Consider the following 17,619-nt stretch of genomic DNA (forward strand, 5'->3'; position numbering starts at 1 on the left):
TAACAGTGACCGTGTCAGTGACCAACTAACACGCTGTGATAACAACAGCAAAAAAAAATCTTCACTCTGTCTGCGTCACTTAACGTGCATCCTAAGCCCACGAATGGTTGTAGCATTCAGACGTGTCTGCTGCATGCCGCTAAAATGTAAGATTTTCATCCTCCCCCTTGAAATGTGTGACAGAACAGCAAGAGCAAAGCAGTCCGTGAAATGTCACTGCTAACATGCAACCGCAAGTAAGGCACTACATACATGTAACCATGGTGACAGCACCTAACAGCGCAGGGCAGATTGGCCTGTGATGTGGACCTGCAAGACCAGGACACTTTTTGTTTACGTCTTAAGAGTAGACTAACCTGCAGATTCGCTGATCCTGTTGCCCACCTCTCCCTCTCTCTCTCTCTGCAAGAGGCAATCAAAGCACAGGGAACTTGAAGACAGCAACAGGTGCTGTATACATCAAAACCTCCCCCAGCAACACCCCCACAACCCCTTCCAAAATGTTCTTAAAGAGACCTCCTGTTCCACAGGCAGTTAGCCACTCGCTCTCCAAGCTTGTTCTCGCTTTTGCTTGGTGCTAGTATGAATCAGCTGTATGTTCCTGTTTTTTTTCCCCCTTGGACTACTTTGAGTATTTTGTATGATTACTTCAATAAACGTGAGTGCTTTGCTCTGAAGTGATTAAGACTGGATTCATTTTTATTAGCTAAATATACATGTACTATAAGAGCTTTGATTTGTGTACTGTCGACGAAGGGGCTATTCACCGTTGTCCACACAGGCCTAGCCAAGGACAATTCAGGTAACGTCCGTTTCTAGCTTCGTGGCTAACGTTACTGAGCCATCTTAAAAATGCTACAAACATTCCAGCTAGCAACATTATTAGACATTTCCATTTGGACAGCTACTATAGTTTGTTATTCGTACTGCCATAAGTCACCTCGAAAAATCGATTGATACCGCACGTTTTCAAAGGAATGTAAACTTCTTTCCATGACAAGTAGCATCTTTATTTCCGAAGATGGCATCTCCCGCCAAACAACAGCATGTCAATCAAACACCGATTGGAGCGTTCCATTTCACTTAGTGTAGAGGGGTCACGGTTCCGATTTACAATATTTTGAAGTAAAAGAACAGTTATAAGAAATATACAGCAATGTGTATATTACCAAGATGTAAATTAATTTACCTCATTTTATAGTAGCCCAAACTCTGAGTTACTAGGTGATTTTTGCCTTGCGCGTGTATCGAAGAAAATTGGTTCAGTTGTGTTTTTTCTCCAGTAGGGTGAGCTACAGTGGAACAGAACTGGAGTTCGCGAGGAGTTCGTCAGGCCGGAGGCGATCGCTCGACGAATGGTCCGGTCCCATGGTCCAAGGAGCCTGTGTGGTACTCAAGTTCGAATAGTTTAGCGTATCTATCTTAATCAGTTACAAATATTAATTTAATTTACGTCTGTTCTAGATTAATATTCAATCAAGCCGATTCCTAAGATGGAGAACGAAACAAATGTAAGTGAAAGCTTGTAAGGTTAGAATGATTGTAGCCTGCTGGCCTAACCTAGATTACGATAATTACTGTTAACTATTTATGGTAGTTAAATTACATCATCAGAATAAGTATATGTGGCAGCTAGGTAAGATCGACAGTGTTTTTTTATTTTTATAAGTTATCCACTAAAGTTGGCTATTGATTTTGATGCCTACATTGTTGAATTATGCTAATGAGTTAGATATTCGGGACTGCCCCATGATCGACATTTAAGTTTTCTGTTGCTGTTACTTTCCAAACCTTATTCTCTACAAGTGCAAATGTTATTTTGTGCTTTTCAAGATGAGCTATATTGTAAATGTCCATTTTTGTGAGATCGGGCGCTAGGTGGCTGTGACAGTGTAACGTTTTTGTTCCTGCTGTAGTTTGATGATCGCTAGCTATGGGTAGCTAATTATTGACCGATACTACTAGGGATGAATGATTCATAATTCAGTTAGCTAACAGATCTAGAAAGCACAAGGGAGTTATATAGCTTTATAGCTGGTCAATTACATGGCATCACATGTGTAAACTTGTATGAGAGTACATCTTGTATTAGTTTAACAGCGAGTGATTAATGTTAGCTAGCCAAATTAGCACTTGCCATTGTTGCGTGTGTGGGTTACCCATCCTGCGTTTAAAATGGGAATGCCCGTCTTTTTGAAAGGAGCAAAAGTTCAAATACTCGCTGAAGGTCGTTGGGCAGTAACTGCAACTTGGACGCATGTTTTGTAAATTGTGGTCCCGTAGACTAAATAAAATGTACAAATTAAACCCGTAACGGCTTATTACTGTAAATATTATTTTTGAGGATAATGCACGTGCGGTAACCTTTAATTCGTTCATTTTTAAAATTAACATGATTGGTTAAACTAAACATTACCGGTTGAATTTCTTCTCTTCTGTCCATTGTGGCTTGGAGACAAATGTAAATGTTCCGTATATAAAAGTCAATGATTGGATAAGTTTATCATCGCTGTGTTAGAATGGTTAGAACAGAAACAGCCAGTGGCTAAGGCATCATGTACACAGGTATATGAAACAAATTAGGCAGTCACGCTACTAAAACAGGCCTGTTGGGATTAGTATCCAGTTTAGGACTACAGGACATGGAGTTGATTAGCCATACCTGTAGTCTGGTAACAGAATTTCACTGATTGGCTGTCTGTTGACGTGCTGTAATTCAGTCGCTGGTGAATGCGCTAATTTATCCGTGATTTTAATCTCCCGGTTTTAGTTCGCCTGTAACCAGACGCAGACCAGCACCCCCTCTCCCGCCCCGGTGTCTCCCTGTTCGAGCGTGCCCCCCCATCACGCCCCCCGCTATGGTACGATTATCCCTAACCGAATCTTTGTTGGAGGAATCGACTTTAAGGTGAGTCACACTTAAAGCTCTTAATTTGATGTATAAAATTGGGGATGCACACAATAATATTGGGGTCCATATTGGGATTGGAACAATAATGTCGTAAAATGAACTTCTTTTCAGATGTTATGACGGGCATTATTAGCTGATGTGATAATGTGCCATAGATTCTGTAACCTAAATAAACATGTTGACTGTGTGTGTGTGTGTGTGTGTGTGCGTACGTGTTTGTACGTGTGTGTGCGTGTGTATTTGTGTGTGTGTGTGTGCGTGTGTGTGTGTGCGTCTGTGTGTGTTGTGTGTGTGTGTGTGTGTGCGTCTGTGTGTGTGTGTGTGTGTGTGTGCGTCTGTGTGTGTGTGTGCGTCTGTGTGTGTGTGTGTGTGTGTCCAGACGAACGAGAGTGACCTGCGGCGGTTCTTCTCCCAGCACGGCGCGGTGAAGGAGGTGAAGATCGTTATTGACCGTGCGGGGGTGTCCAAGGGGTGAGTGTGAACCCAAGGCCGGGTCTAAAATAAGGACGTGTGACAAACGATATAACAAATACCATCCATCCAGAAAACCAGCTGTTGCTATCAGAGCTGGAGATGAGCTTAAAACCCGTCAGTGTGGCTACTCGGTGAAGAAATACACTGCACACTTTTAGATATTTTTTTCCGGAAAATATTAGGCCTGGATTGACTGTAGCTCAGGAAAGCTTTACTTGAGCAGGGCATCCACAGAGCACTTCAGCTGAGACGGGTTAATGAGCACATTGTGTTTGAGGCTGATTCCTGCTTTCATTGTACTGCCTCAGGGGAAAAGCCAGATCAGTTTATTGTGACACAAATTAATAGCAACGGTTGTTAAGCAGCGAGGTGGTCCAATGAGATTAGTTCTATTCACTTACATATCAACACAGTCAGTAATGTGAAAATATTTTTTTTCACCATTTTTCCATAATTTAAGTCTATCGTAATACTGAGAGGGTACAGCTTCAGACATGGAGTTGGGTAATACTAGTGCCATTTTACATTTTCATCTTTGACTGTCTTAGGCAATTAGCCTAATGCTGTTATCCAGAGCAGCTAGTGCAGCTAATAAGCATTCAATTCAGTCTGTGTGTACAGCTGGATGTTTTACTGAAGCAGGTCAGTTTCAGTGCCGTAATGAAAGGCACAGTCATGCCCCACCAGAGAATCAAACCTGCAACCCCGGAGTTAGAAGTCCAGTTCCTGAACCACTGCACTATATACTACTGCCAGAGTTCTGATGTTAAATGGACCTGAGCACGTTTAATCTATTCTTTAAATGATTCTGCTCTTTTAATAAGGGCGATTTCTTCTGATCCATTTCTGGTAGTGGAAGTGTGGTGTTGCGGTTAGAAAATTGCCATTTTTCAGCAAGGCACCCCAGCAGAATTACTTTAGCGCATAGCTAGCTGCATGAATCTAAACATGACAGGGCAGCTGAGTGAGTTTTTCCTACGTTCCTGGTGTTCTTACGATAATGTCGCACTGCGCCTTTAAATCACACGCGTATTTTAAGCTGATAATGACGGTGATGGTGGTGATTATGTACCTGTTTCACAGGTACGGCTTCGTGACCTTCGAGACTCAGGAGGACGCCCAGAAGATCATTCATGATGTGAGCGTGAGTCTGTGCACACCTGACTTGTTAATCCAGAGAGACCCACAAATATAAACAGAACTTCCAGAGAACCTCTGGAGAACCGACGCCCCCCATCTGGGGGTGCGCCCAGGCAGAAGGGGGTTCAGGGGGGTTTTGGGTCTCTGTGGCAGAGCAGGGCACTTTACGCTGCTGTTACTGGTGCAGGCCAATCACACGATCGGCAGTCCCTCGTGTGCCAGCTACATCCTCTTCGGCTGTGGTGGTGTGTGTATGTGCCACACGGGCGTGTGTGTTAGTGGGGTGTGTGTGTGTGTGTTAGCTGTGCGGTGTGTGTGTGAGAGTGGTGTGTCTGCGTGTGAGCTGTGCGGCATGTTTGTGCGTGTGTGAGTGTTGTTTGTGTGAGTGTGTGTGTGTGTGTGCTACTCCAATGGCTTAGCCTGTTTTAACCAGCCCTGTTGTCTCTCTCTCTCTCTCTCTCTCTCTCTCTCTCTCCCAGGCTGATCGGCTCTGCTTCAGGGACAAGAGGCTCAACATCGGCCAGGCCATCCGCAAGCAGCAACTGGGAGTGCCCTGTACGTACCCCTACGCCAGAGCTATTCCGCCGCCTGTCTCTCTGCCACACACGGGCAGCCCTAGTGGGAGTGCCCCGTACGTACCCCTCCGCCAAAGCCATTCTGCTGCCTGTCTGTGGGTCACACATGGCCAACCTTATATAACTTTAGCCCAGGGCTACCTAACCCCGTCACTGGAGATCTACCATCTTCAAACCCTAACAAAGCACACCGCATTCAGGAGCTGGAGGTCTCGTTCAGCTGATAATCGCTAGAATCAGGTGTGCCGAATTAGGGTTGAAATTAAAACCTACTGGACCGTAGATTTCCAGGAACGGGGCTGGGTTGGGCATCCCCGCTCTGGGTGGTGAAGGAGGTGTGCTTTGTTAGGGTTGAAATTAAAGCCTACTGGACTGTTAGATCTCCAGGAAAAGGGTTTGGTTAGGCTGCCCTGCTCTGGCTGCTGAATGAGGTGTGCTTTGTTAGGGCTGGAGTGAAAACCTCCTGGATGGTAGGTCTCCAGTGACAGGGTTGGGCTGCCCTGCTCTAGGCCAGCTATTGAGAGGGAAAGCAAACGAATGAATGCGTTCAACGCGTTCTGTTCGAAGAGACAATGATCCACGTCTCCGAACGGCTGAGTGACTCATCCCTACACCTGAATGCGAAGAAAGCAGTGTGTGTGTGATTTTCACAAAGCGGACTGATCCTGAGCCAGCAGTGTAGGCATCAGCGGTGGTGTTCTGTTTCACGCAGCTTGGCATCGTGGTTCGTTCAGATCTCACATTTATAAAAAGCCGGTGAAACGTGTGACACGAACGACCAAATTCAGCCCGTGTGACTTCAGATGCGTAAAGCTACTCAGCTACAGAGGCTGCAAGACTTTACTGTCATTCTGTGATCAGTCCACACATTTAACATACTCTAGCTGGTCCCATACATTACATTACGTTACATTACATTTATTTAGCAGACGCTAAGTGACGTACAAAAGTGCATATCATGGTGTCACCATACCAGTGACACAACTCTAAATCCCATGCAGTCCTTCTCTTAATTGGCTCTCAAGGTGGTAGACATGAAACCGAAAAGTACCCACATTGCTGACCATATCCAGATCAAATGTGGCCCTTTTGAGCTGGGAAAATCTTCTTAAATTCCGTCTGTTGAGTCCGCCATGGGCTTGCTCTTCCCACACTTACCGCTTAACGGTACCCATGCCTACTTGCCTGTCGCCTTGCCTGTCCCCCTGTCTGCACGTTAATGCGACCCATCCGTTGAGCCCTGCAAGCATCGCTGTGCATGGCTTTGCCTGGAAACCATCTTGCGCTGGATTTCAAACACGGCTGCCATTTTAAAAACCCATGCAACAATTAGATGGAAAAAGAAAAAAACACTCCGCTCTCTTCTATTGGCTGTTTAACTACTTAAAACCAATATACCAAAATGCATGTGAATGGATAGGTCGTGTTTTTTCGAATTTAACTCGAAACTTGAAAATGAGAATCTTCTTCTCACCAGTAAAATTGAGGAGGCTCCTTAATGCATGTGTGGTCCCCAAAACGCACTCTGAGAACGTCAGCCGACCTCTTTCACACCCCCGTGACGCTGTGGACCGGACAGAGGTCAGTCGTGCGGCGACGTGCGGAGTTCTGGGAGGTCGGCCAATCACAGGACCCGTAGGATACTCGCGCCCCCTCGTCAAGTCATTAACGCGACCGGGCCTCAGATGTGGAGCCCAGTGCCGTTAATCTTCCCGCTTCCCAGGGCCCCGATCTCCAGTGTGGATAAACTCTTCCCAGCCGGCATAGTTTCAGTCTGCCTTTATGCCGTCATTTCTGCAGCCTGCTCGTAACTCAGGGATTTAATTATTTTTATTGAAATTGCATATTGAGAGACTAGCATTTTATGTTCTCTCTGTCTAGACACTTATATGAGCTACTCACAAATTACCCTCCCTCCGTTTTTAAAAAAACGTAGCATCTCCAAGTCCATGTGAATTTGGAACGTCCAATTCGCAAACCATGTACAAGCACGCTCTTGTGCACCCCCTGCTGCCAGCTCAGGGGAGTGAAACAACTCACAGTCCTCCGATCACATGGTGCCAGCCAGATGCTTCTTTTCACACCACAGCCATGAGCTGCACACGTGCAGAGCGGAGGGTGGAGGAGACCCAATCATACGCGTGCACAGAGAGCAAACCATGGGTACCCAGACAGCCAATAGTGATCGCTTGAGCAATGAACAACGCTATCCCTGCTGAACGAACCCCTTCCATACATCACTTGGGCAACAGCTGGGCAGTGAGCGTGTGTGTGTGTGTGTGTGTGTGTGTGTGTGTGTCTCTCTCCAGCGAGCGGGTTCTCCATCTCCAGTCCCAGCCCCGGTATCGCCATCCCCGCCTCCGCGGGCACCATGTACCTCACCACCTCCACGGGGTACCCCTACACCTACCACAACGGCGTGGCGTACTTCCACCCCCCCGAGATGAGCCCCCCAGCGCAGCACTGGCCTGTGAGTGCCCGCCCGCCCGTCTATCATCCAATCACCACGCGATCCCCGCTCACCTGTCCAATCACCACGCGATCCCCGCTCACCCGTCCACTGTCCAATCACTATGTGACCACTATACTTTTTTTGTGATGGTGTACACATTACAGTTTTTATGTTAAAAAAAGCTAGTTAGTTATCATCCATTACTGGATGATAATGGATGATATGGATGGATGGATGGATGGATGTTCCTGTGGGAACTTCCCGCAGGAAGGTGTGCCCTTTGTATGTACGGCCACCGTAAGGCTTATTTGAAATATTGCCATATCTTGTACCCATGTCTGTAACACATTCATTCATACTGAAGCATAACAATAATGGATGATATCTTAACTAGCTTTTTTTTTCTCAAACCGGACACCTGTCTGTTTTACCTGGATGTGTGCCGTGGTCTCGGCGGGTCTGTAGCCCCGGTCCATGTCCGGTTCTCCAGTTATGGTCGCCCACCAGGCCCCGCCAGTCTACCCGCAGCCCACGTACCACCACTACCAGGTCAGTATGCCAACCTGTAAAGGTTTAAATAAAGTTTTTTTTTTTTTAAATGCACCAGGGTGCAGGTCAGAGCTGTTGAGTTCTCTCTCTCTCTCCCCCCTCTCTCTCTCTCTCTCTCTTTCTCCCTCTCTCCCCCTCTCTCTCTCTCTCTCTCTCTCTCCCCCTGTCAGGCTCCAGCGCAGTGCGTTCCAGGCCCTCTGCAGTGGAACATGTCACAGGTAAGATGGCGTGGCCATTTATAAGCCCCGCCTCCTCCCCCGCACTGCGGCGTCAAGCTGCGTGCCTCACTGGAAACACTTCAACTGACGATAATATTAAAGCTTTCATTTCTTCACAAAAATAATCAGGTAATACAAGTACAGCCACTGGAGGCATAATGTGCAGAAAGTGTATTTTTCTTTTTTGCTTTGAACCACAGACCCATTCTAAAGCTTCGCTAAGCATCTAAAATATCCTTTATCGGACACAAAACCTGTCTATACAAATCAAAAACATACACTGAAATTATATTTATTAGACTAAAGTAGTCTGTCCATTCAATTGCTGTAATTACTTTTAATGCAATTGTGTGTGATGTAAATGTATAAATTGTATCAATGTTGATAAATGTAAGCTAAATAGATTAAGCCTGTGTGTGTGTGTGCATGTGTGTGCGTGTGTGTGGCATGTGTGTGCGCGTGTGTGTGTGCGTGTGTGTGTGTGTGTGTGTGTGTGTCTCAGTCTCCAGTACCCAGCAGCCCCCTGCTCTACCTGCAGCCCTCTGAGCTGCTGTACCAGCCCCTGGACCTGCCTGCAGACGGGGGCTGTGTGCCCCCCCCCATGCCCCTGCTGGAGGCATCTGTCCCCGAGGTACCACTACACACACAAACACACACAGATACACACTCTCACACACTCATACACACACACACACACACACACACACACTCTCACATGCACACACACACATACACACTCTCACACACACACACACACTCACATGCACACAAATGCATTCATTGCACGTGCTTAAAAGCCTGACTGATGCACTGTTTCTGGCTGAAACCTACAACACGGTCACACCCACACAATACAGAACGTGATGCACATGCAACATACTCACATGCTGTATGTACCAGCTACTCACTGCCGTCTTTATGTGTCGCCATGGCAGCCCTACATTGATCACATGGTGCAGCCAGCCTATCATCAGCTTTATGCCCAGAGTCCTGGAGGAATGGCTCCCATAATGCAACAGGAAATAGGAAAGGTAAGAGCTCTTTTCGCCTAATTTCTAGCGTTACGTTTGTTTAATTTCTGGGATCTTTCCGGTTTGTGTGGCTGCCAGTGGAAACCCATTTTCTGTAAACACTGGGCTGATGATCACTAATGCGTTAATTTGGCCAGCTCTGCGCCGAAACGCGTTCGATTTGCAGCACAGATGGCTCAAGCTAAAATGACTGATACAGTGGCATTAGTGAGTCAGATAGTAGTGATATTACTGCAGCCCTTCTTGTTTGTGTGCGGATATTGCTTATCATGTCCCAAATCCGCTCTTATCCACAGTGACTTACAAATATTAACTATGCTAACCCAGAACTAAAAGCGTAAATACAAAATACATACAGACTACATCCATAACATATCGATATACATTTCAGAATGATGCCCATTGTGGCTGCAGGTTGTAGTCCCCCATTAGCTGGTCCAGGATGAGCTTGTCCATCTGTATATCCAATCGTAACACTGGTCTAGGTGGGTCAGCCAATGGGAGTCTGTCCATCCCTTCCAGTAGTGTCTGCTGAGCTTGCGCACCCCTCTATTGCGTCCCCCCAGGAACAGCGGTTTCACTGCGTGAGAAGAGGGTTCCCCCACTCCCAGGTGGGCCTGAAGGCCCGGTACAGCCGCAGCCCCCACTGCACCCACCCCCGCAAGGAGTACCGGCCCGACGTCGGCAGCCTGTCCCCCCCGCCCCCCGCAGAGCCCCTCAAGTAGGAGCGATGGGCTGGGTGGGGGGAGGGGCTATGGAGCCCCCGAAGACGCTCTGGCCAGGGGGGCGGGGAGGGGGGCGGGCGGAGAGGAAGACTTAATGACAGCCTCTGGATGAACCAGGCAAGCCTTAAATCCGTACCCTCGAGACATGAACCGTGCTCCCAACTCCCAAAGAGGAAGGACACCCACCTAACCCTGAACCATCAACCCTGCACCCATCCAACTCTTAACCCCTGACCCCAAAGATATCAACCCTGCACTCATCCAACTCTTAAGATATCAACCCTGCACTCATCCAACTCTTAACCCCTGACCCCCAAGATATCAACCCTGCACTCATCCAACTCTTAACCCCTGACCCACAAGATATCAACTCTGCACTCATCCAACTCTTAAGATATCAACCCTGCACTCATCCAACTCTAAACCCCTGACCCCCAAGATATCAACCCTGCCCTCATCCAAATCTTAAGGCCTGACCTCCCGAAGATATCAACCCTGTACTCATCCAACTCTTAACCCCTGACCCCCAAGATATCAACCCTGTCCTCATCCAACTCTTAAGATATCAACCCTGCACTCATCCAACTCTTAACCCCTGACCCCCAAGATATCAACCCTGCCCTCATCGAAATCTTAAGGCCTGACCTCCCCAAGATATCAACCCTGTACTCATCCAACTCTTAAGATATCAACCCTGCACTCATCCAACTCTTAACCCCTGACCCCCAAGATATCACTCAAGCCTGGTCCCCAACACATGAACTGCACCCCCATTCAGCCACGAGACTGTTCCCCAGAAACATCAACACTGTTCTCATCTTACATTCTTACCTTACACTGATCAAAGCTGCAGCCGTCCAGGCCCTTAATGACCTAAAGCAGAACCGTCCACAGCCCTTCTTCCTCCCGTCCCTTAGTACCTGTTCACCTGACATCACGTCACACCAGCAGACATGCCGGTCAGGTGTCCCTGTAAACCACCAGCATCGCATTTCCCCTCTGGCCTCCAAAGCGGTGCACCTTCACGTCTGCCTCAAAACTCGGGTGTTCTTATCCGACCCCCCGACTGAGTCCTGTAAGGGCAACTCAAAGAGGACCCCCCCCCCCTCCTCCCATGGCCCCCCATGACTGAGCCCCTCCCTGAGCATCAGACCCCCCCAGCAGCTCAGGGTCAGTGAGCACCACAGCCTCCTAACCGACGGTATGTTGCCTGTGCTGTCTGGGAAATTCTGTCTAATAGGTGCTTTATCGGCAGTTTTTGTACACAAAAGAAAACGCTTTTCGTTAGTGGAGCATAATGAATCCAAACCATCTGTGAACATGTCTTCCATTACAGATTTTGGCTCGTTACTATTTAATAGATGCCAAATGCACTGAACGTTATACAGACGCCATCCACTGGTGGACTTGCGTAAGGACACTGCCACTCTTAAAACCTGATTGCAAGTCACTTAACTGCAGTCTTATATTTAGTTCTCTTTTGTTCTGAATATTTTCCTCTTTTTTTCCTGTGTATGTGTATTTTAGAATAGGAGTGTATAAGATCTATTTTATTTTTGTTATGAGAGCCAATATCTTGGATTTTTTCTTATTTGTAGAAATGTTCTTAAATGAAAATTATTTTTTATTTTAAAAAATGAGGTACAGAAGTGTTTCTTTATCACATTTTTATTTTTGACGATTATCTACTGTAAAAAGGGAATATTTATTTTTCAATAAGTGTTTTGACCTTGAACTTCTAAAATTTATTTTGAAAAAAGCTTTTTTGGTAGATATTGCAGGCATTGCCTCTTTTGGGCTACAGTCTGACCAATACCTGAAACACTGAAAGTGCAGCTAGCCTCCGCAATACAATAATACAGGCCTTATGCTCAATTCACAGTGCCACCATCAGGGGGCGCTGCCTCGTTATTTATTGCCTTGAGGGTGAAAAAACAAACTCGGAAAACTGAAAACATGTGTGCACTTGTTGAGTGTCGTGCGTGTGCGTGTGCGTGCGTGCGTGTGTGTGTGTGTGTGCCCTTCCCTGAGCTGTACAGGCACACCTGTTTCTTCTTCAGTTGAGGCTCTTGAGCTGCCAGGCCTGGATCTCTCCCCGTTGGCCCGAGCTATAGATCCAGGCTGGAACACAGCCATAGGCAGACCCAGGCCCAGTCTTCACCCCATTTACTCTTTAATCCTAGTTCAGTCTTGTCTGGCTTTGTTTCTGAATCTGAAAAACTTTGATTCCCATAATCCCCTAGCTATGACTGCGGAATGGTGCTCTTCTTCTCTGGTCGCAGGTTACCTTCCTCTCCCGTCTCTGTGGAGTATTTCATGTCATCCTCCGTCTTTCCCGTGTAGATACTCTTCCTTTCTCAGAGGGATTGACCAGGTCTGCGCCATCTCTCGCTGGTCAGACCGCCCCCTGAACCTCGGCCTGTCGAGCTCAGTATCGAAACTCAAGGCTCTAGTTCATGATGTAGCATTTTTAAAACAGAGACCAGAGCGCTCTTAAAAATCTCCCCCATCAGGTCTCAGGATTTCACCAGCTGAGCGCGCATCCCATCCCCAGCTTCTGTGAGGCTCTTTAGGTCAGACGAACGCCCGCGTTTGTCCATTTATGGCAGGTCTTGAGGTGTCTTGCCAGCCAATCAGAATTCCCTCTGCGTCGCCATGGCGAGTTGTAGCGTTATCGCCGCTCATCCAGAACAGAGCGAGTCTGGACGTCATCGCTAGGAATCGCTCGGGGCTCCTCCTACGCGCGCGTAAATGAACTGTCTGCTTTTTGTTTTGTGTCAGCAGACCTGTCTGTGGTTTCAGACAGGTTTTCGAAGAAGGAAAAGACATGATTTAGAAGAGCGATGATGTGGGATTGCTCAGGTATTTTTGTGTTTCCACACCTCTGCTCGTTGGAGAAAGGAGCAGATTCAAGTCTCAGACTCTTCCGGGGTCTTCGGACTGACACTGAAAGTGCAGCTCAGAGTCTTACCTGTTGTACTCACCTGTCCAAAGTTTTATCATTTCATTCGATAGCCTCGGTAGTGTGAATATGATGTGTACATAATTGATGTGTGAGACATATTAACAGGGTAGAAAGAGACAATAATATGGATACGTCAAATTCTGAAGAGGCTCTGATAACGTAAGGAAATCTGCAAACCAGTTACTTGCTCTTTTGAAAGCAAGAGACAGGGTTTATTAACAAATAATATTATTATTAAATACATATTGTAAGCCATGTCCACTTTCTCATTTGAGCCTCTTCAAAGAAAGTAACTTTTAAGATATCCTTTATGATATCTCTTTCATTTATTTGTACTAATTTGTTTACAATTTTGAATATGTATTTTTTTTGTGAAAGAAAATTACTGTGATTTTTTTTCTTCTTTTGTTACATTTATAGTGTTAGTTTTGACCTTGTAATGAATATTCTCTGTGACATAAGCTAGCGCCTATATCCTGCTCACAGCTTTATGTAATACTGAAGCACCAGCATGACTGCATTCTTACAGAAAGACAGGTTGTGTGCGAGTAACGAAATCTTAAATATTTTTGAAAAACCCTCTGGGCGCCAGCAGCATGGTTGTTTGTTCATATTCCTGTTTGTGTGTAGTTGGCGGTTAAATAGGGTCTTCAGCTCAGTAACCTTCATTCGTTTGTGTTTTATACTTAGGGACTTGCTTTTATTAAAGCAATGTGATCAGAGAATTTCAAAACGTTTTTTTTTACAGAATCTATTTCATCACACGCATTTATCACACACCCAAAAGCTCAAGAAAGTGTGGTTTATGGAACTTAGTGTTTTTTTATTTAGTAATGATCACACGTTTAGATTATACTGGTAACACATAAAGCAACGTGAGAGAATTTGACAGTTTGTATTTCACAACCGCAGCATCACAGGTATTAGAACGGAACGTGTGCTACTGTAAAACAATTTCATGTACGAAGAAAATCAAACAACATCAAATGTACGGCCACGTCATCTGCTAACGTTAACAGATGGCAAGCTGGTTTTTTTTTTTTTGTGTGTGTCAAGTTGAAATTTTATGGGGTCACGTTCTCTCTCTCCGAATCTGGCTACACTTTCTGAAAAAACCCCCTCTCATGCATCCATCAGTGCGCTCGTATCTCATCTGTGAGAGGGAGACCGTGTCTCTGGGGTTGATCTACCGTGCACAGTTGACTGCTCTTTTGAATTTATGGGGGTTTTTTTTTGCTGTTGTTTTTTTTTTTTGTTTTGTTCAAAATGTGAATTGGCGGGAGCAGCTGTTGCTGCCACAAGTTCAACTATCAACATAAATCCAGATGCGCTAAATAAGGGCGTATCTGTTCAAGCTTTTAAAAAAAAAAGAAGAAAAAAACGCTTTCTTATCTTTTCCTTGTTTCTTCTGTTCCTCTGTTTCCTTTCTCTCTTTCGAACCCTTTGTTCGGTTCGGGCGACCGTCACTGAAAACAGCCGGCTGACACACAGCCTTTCTCTCGTGCCGATTGAACTCCGTTATCGCTGAAGGGCTAACGGTGGCAGGTCGAAGTGTTCCTCGTTTGGTGGCTGTTCTTGTTCTGTCATATCCTGATGCTCTTGTCTTTTTTTAAACCTAAATTATCCTATTAATAGAATAAAGTAATATCGATTTTCCCTTAACTTAAAGGTAATTATTTAATTACCAGGTGTCAGCCAGATGTTACTTTAACAGTCTTCCCTTTCTGTAACCCTGCCCTTGTCTTACCCTATCTGCGACCCACTTAGCTGAGGCATACTCCTGTCAGGATGGAACCATTTCTTGTCCTCAGAGGATGACTTCCATGGACAGGAGCTTGGGAGATCTTTCTCATGGGTGCTGATGCACAGTGCGGTCCCCAGCCTTACTGTAAAAGCACTTCACAGTCCCAGCCTGCTAACCCATTGGCCACTGGAGCAAGATTTAGCATATTTGGCTTTCCCCTCGTCCCCGTCACTCAAATCTGGACTGCTCTGGGTATTTGGGATCTCAAGCTTCTGTTTACTCACTCCTAAATCAGTCTCAGCCTCTCCCTGGCTGAGCCATTCGAGCCAGCTTGGCCCGATTTCCATTTCCTCTGCACCCGGTCGGGACACCCCTCCTCCCATTGGTCCAGATGCCTGCCATGTGACCTGCCTGGACCAACTGCGCATCGCACGCAACATGCTCCCACTCCAAAGGAATCTCCTGTCTAGTTGCACAGCACTGGCTGCAAACAAAGGTTTTCTTCCGACACTGTTTTTTTTTTTTTTCCTATGCTACGTAGTTCTGTGTGCTGAGGGTTTTTTACGTTTTTATTTGCACGCCGCAAGCTTTTGTCGTTCGTGCTTGTTTACTGCGGCAACACTCATTTGTGTTATGTTCTCTTTGTTCTTTGAAGTCCAAAAATAATTTGTGCGCCATTTAATTAAAGGGGTTGCCTTTTTTGTGTGTGTTCAAAGGAAATTGTTTTTGTAAAGGAAAGCGATGAATAAAAGTGTTTTCTGTGAAACTGCTGCCTTTGTGCGTCCCGTTCATGTTTTCCACGTCTGGAGCATTTTGCCCAAAAAAGGGCAACATGGTTCGTTTTTGATCCTGTCTGGTTTTGAGGAGATGCTGGAATCAGGAAATTGCACAGATGCTAAGGAGCTAAGGAGTCTCATTGACATTCACACGAGTGTGTTTCTGTGACAAGCTTTAAGATAAATGAGAGGAAGGGGGTTTGTGGAGGGGGCGTGGGGGGGTGGGGGGGTAGCGAGTTAAAACCCCAGCACCTGGTGGGGGATTATGCACAAGAGCCATGCAGCTGGGAACCTGGACTCAGTTCAGCAGTTCCTGTTCCCACCGCTATCCCATAGTCCTCAGCGGCAGCCAAACTCATTGCACTGGTGCACACTGGGAATCAGCTACAGCTGTAGCGAACGTCCAGTCATTTTTGTGTCTGTCGGGTGCATGTGTGCAGTGCATGTGTGTGCGTGCGGCATGATGTGTGTGCTATGCTGCGCGTGGTGTTTGTGCTGCATGGCGTGCGTGTGTTGCGTCTGTCGTGCATGCATTGCGTGCTGTCTTGATGTTTGTGTGTTGCATGCGCTGTGTGTGCGCATGTGTGTGCGTTGTGTCGTGTGTTGTGTGCATGCGCGTGTGTGTGCATGCGTGTCTTGTGTGCGTGACTGTGTGTGTGCGTGTGTGTCTGGTTGTTTTTAACTCTTTGGGAAACGGAGCAGGCAGGCAGGAAGTGGCTGGGGTCTGAGTGCCCGCTGTTTTTGGAGACGGGCTCGGCTTTGTCCAGAAGCCTGGATTTGTTTGTTTTTTGCTCGTTAACTCGGCTTTGAAGACATTGAACTTCAGCAGCTGATACAGGATCAGCTCTCAGAGCCCTAAACCAAACCCCCAGCAGTGTGTGAGGTAAGGCCTAATCTGATCCCAGGCCAGCAGTACGATCACAGAATGCATTCATACTCTACTCTTCTGTTCGTCTTGTCTGACATCCCTCACAAAACAGAAGTTCATAGAAGTTTGCCTTGAGTACACTTTTTCTGAACCAAATTTCAGGTAGTGCTCTTAAAGTGCACTTCCATTTTACTTTCCAGAAGAAAACTTAGATCACAGTTTGCTTACTGTCAAGTATACAAGTTGCAAACAAGTTTGTGTATAGAACTTACATACAACTTGTATACTCCGTTGTAGGCAAGTGTGCTGATTCAGCATTTACCAATTTGGGATACAAAGTTTAGTAGTTCATAAATGGTACTGGTATAGTTCCAGGAAATACTTTAAAGTGTACTTAAAAGTGGACCAATTTAGTTTTATAAAGTACTTAAAATATACTTTAAAATAAACTTGATGTACTTAATTATACTTCAAAAAAATATACTCGCATGTACTACTTTTTAGTAAGGGGTGTCTCATGTTTCATCTCTCCCCTGCGCTCTAAGTACTTCACTCTTGTTAGGACAGGGCTGTGTGAGCTGGACATTAAAAGGTTGGTCAATAAGGAGCCCCCCATCTTGTCTACAAGTGGGCAGATGGAGGGTAGAACAAACACGGGGGGGGGGGTCACTTTATGACCCCTGTTCCCCCGCCACCACCTGGTTTCCATTACTGCATAATGGGGGGGTTGGGGGGTTTGTAGTCTATGCAGGAACAAGCAATTGCACTGAGTAAGAAGTCAACAACCCCCAACGTTGTAGCCAATGGGATACACTCTTTAAAAATGTACACCCTTCTTAATAATTTAATTGTCTGGCCTTGTGACCTTGCTATTTGTCATTAACCTTCTACTTCATCGCCACAAATTGACTGAGAGACAGTTTTCCAAACTGAGTCAGCATTTGTATTGAGAAGATGTGTGTTGGTTTTTAGCATCACAATACAAGTGTTGCAAAAAGGACATTTTGCAAGACATCAATTTTGTGAAGTCGAATAGAACAAATCGCACGCTGCAGTAGTCACGCGGTAGTTGTTTATTAGAAACTTTGTGTTGTGTATACTGAAAATGCCAAAGGTAGCTTATCCATTTTATGTGAAAGACTGATGCTACCTGACCAATGCAGTGCTAATATTACTGTTACACTGACCAAG

At 45.9% G+C, this 17,619-nt stretch overlaps 1 protein-coding gene across 3 annotated transcripts; it reads left to right on the plus strand.

Annotated features, from left to right (window-relative positions):
• Window positions 1-443: 443 nt before the first annotated feature.
• Window positions 444-15,553, plus strand: LOC135251800 (protein boule-like). Of its 3 annotated transcripts, XM_064329594.1 has the most exons (13): window positions 444-802; window positions 1,284-1,389; window positions 1,465-1,511; window positions 2,771-2,908; window positions 3,291-3,382; window positions 4,469-4,529; window positions 5,005-5,080; window positions 7,410-7,570; window positions 8,018-8,101; window positions 8,272-8,319; window positions 8,822-8,950; window positions 9,255-9,350; window positions 9,917-15,553. In XM_064329594.1, exons 3-13 carry the CDS (start codon window positions 1,494-1,496, stop codon window positions 10,073-10,075), a joined length of 1,062 nt encoding a protein of 353 aa, XP_064185664.1. In that variant the 5' UTR covers window positions 444-802; window positions 1,284-1,389; window positions 1,465-1,493; the 3' UTR covers window positions 10,076-15,553. The 3 variants fall into 3 exon arrangements, with proteins under 3 accessions (XP_064185664.1, XP_064185663.1, XP_064185665.1); XM_064329593.1 differs by having other exon boundaries at window positions 445-802; window positions 1,284-1,511; XM_064329595.1 differs by having other exon boundaries at window positions 448-802; window positions 1,284-1,511; window positions 4,469-4,523.
• The last annotated feature ends 2,066 nt before the right edge of the window (window positions 15,554-17,619 follow it).

This window comes from Anguilla rostrata, chromosome 3, assembly GCF_018555375.3.
Source record: "Anguilla rostrata isolate EN2019 chromosome 3, ASM1855537v3, whole genome shotgun sequence".
NCBI classification, from domain to species: Eukaryota; Metazoa; Chordata; class Actinopteri; order Anguilliformes; family Anguillidae; genus Anguilla; species Anguilla rostrata.

Bases quoted from the DNA above. Each gene is read 5' to 3' on its own strand.
- LOC135251800 (XM_064329594.1), top strand. The intron at 2,909-3,290 runs GTGAGTCACACT...GTGTGTGTCCAG, and splicing joins TTGGAGGAATCGACTTTAAG to ACGAACGAGAGTGACCTGCG. The intron at 4,530-5,004 runs GTGAGTCTGTGC...TCTCTCTCCCAG, and splicing joins AGATCATTCATGATGTGAGC to GCTGATCGGCTCTGCTTCAG.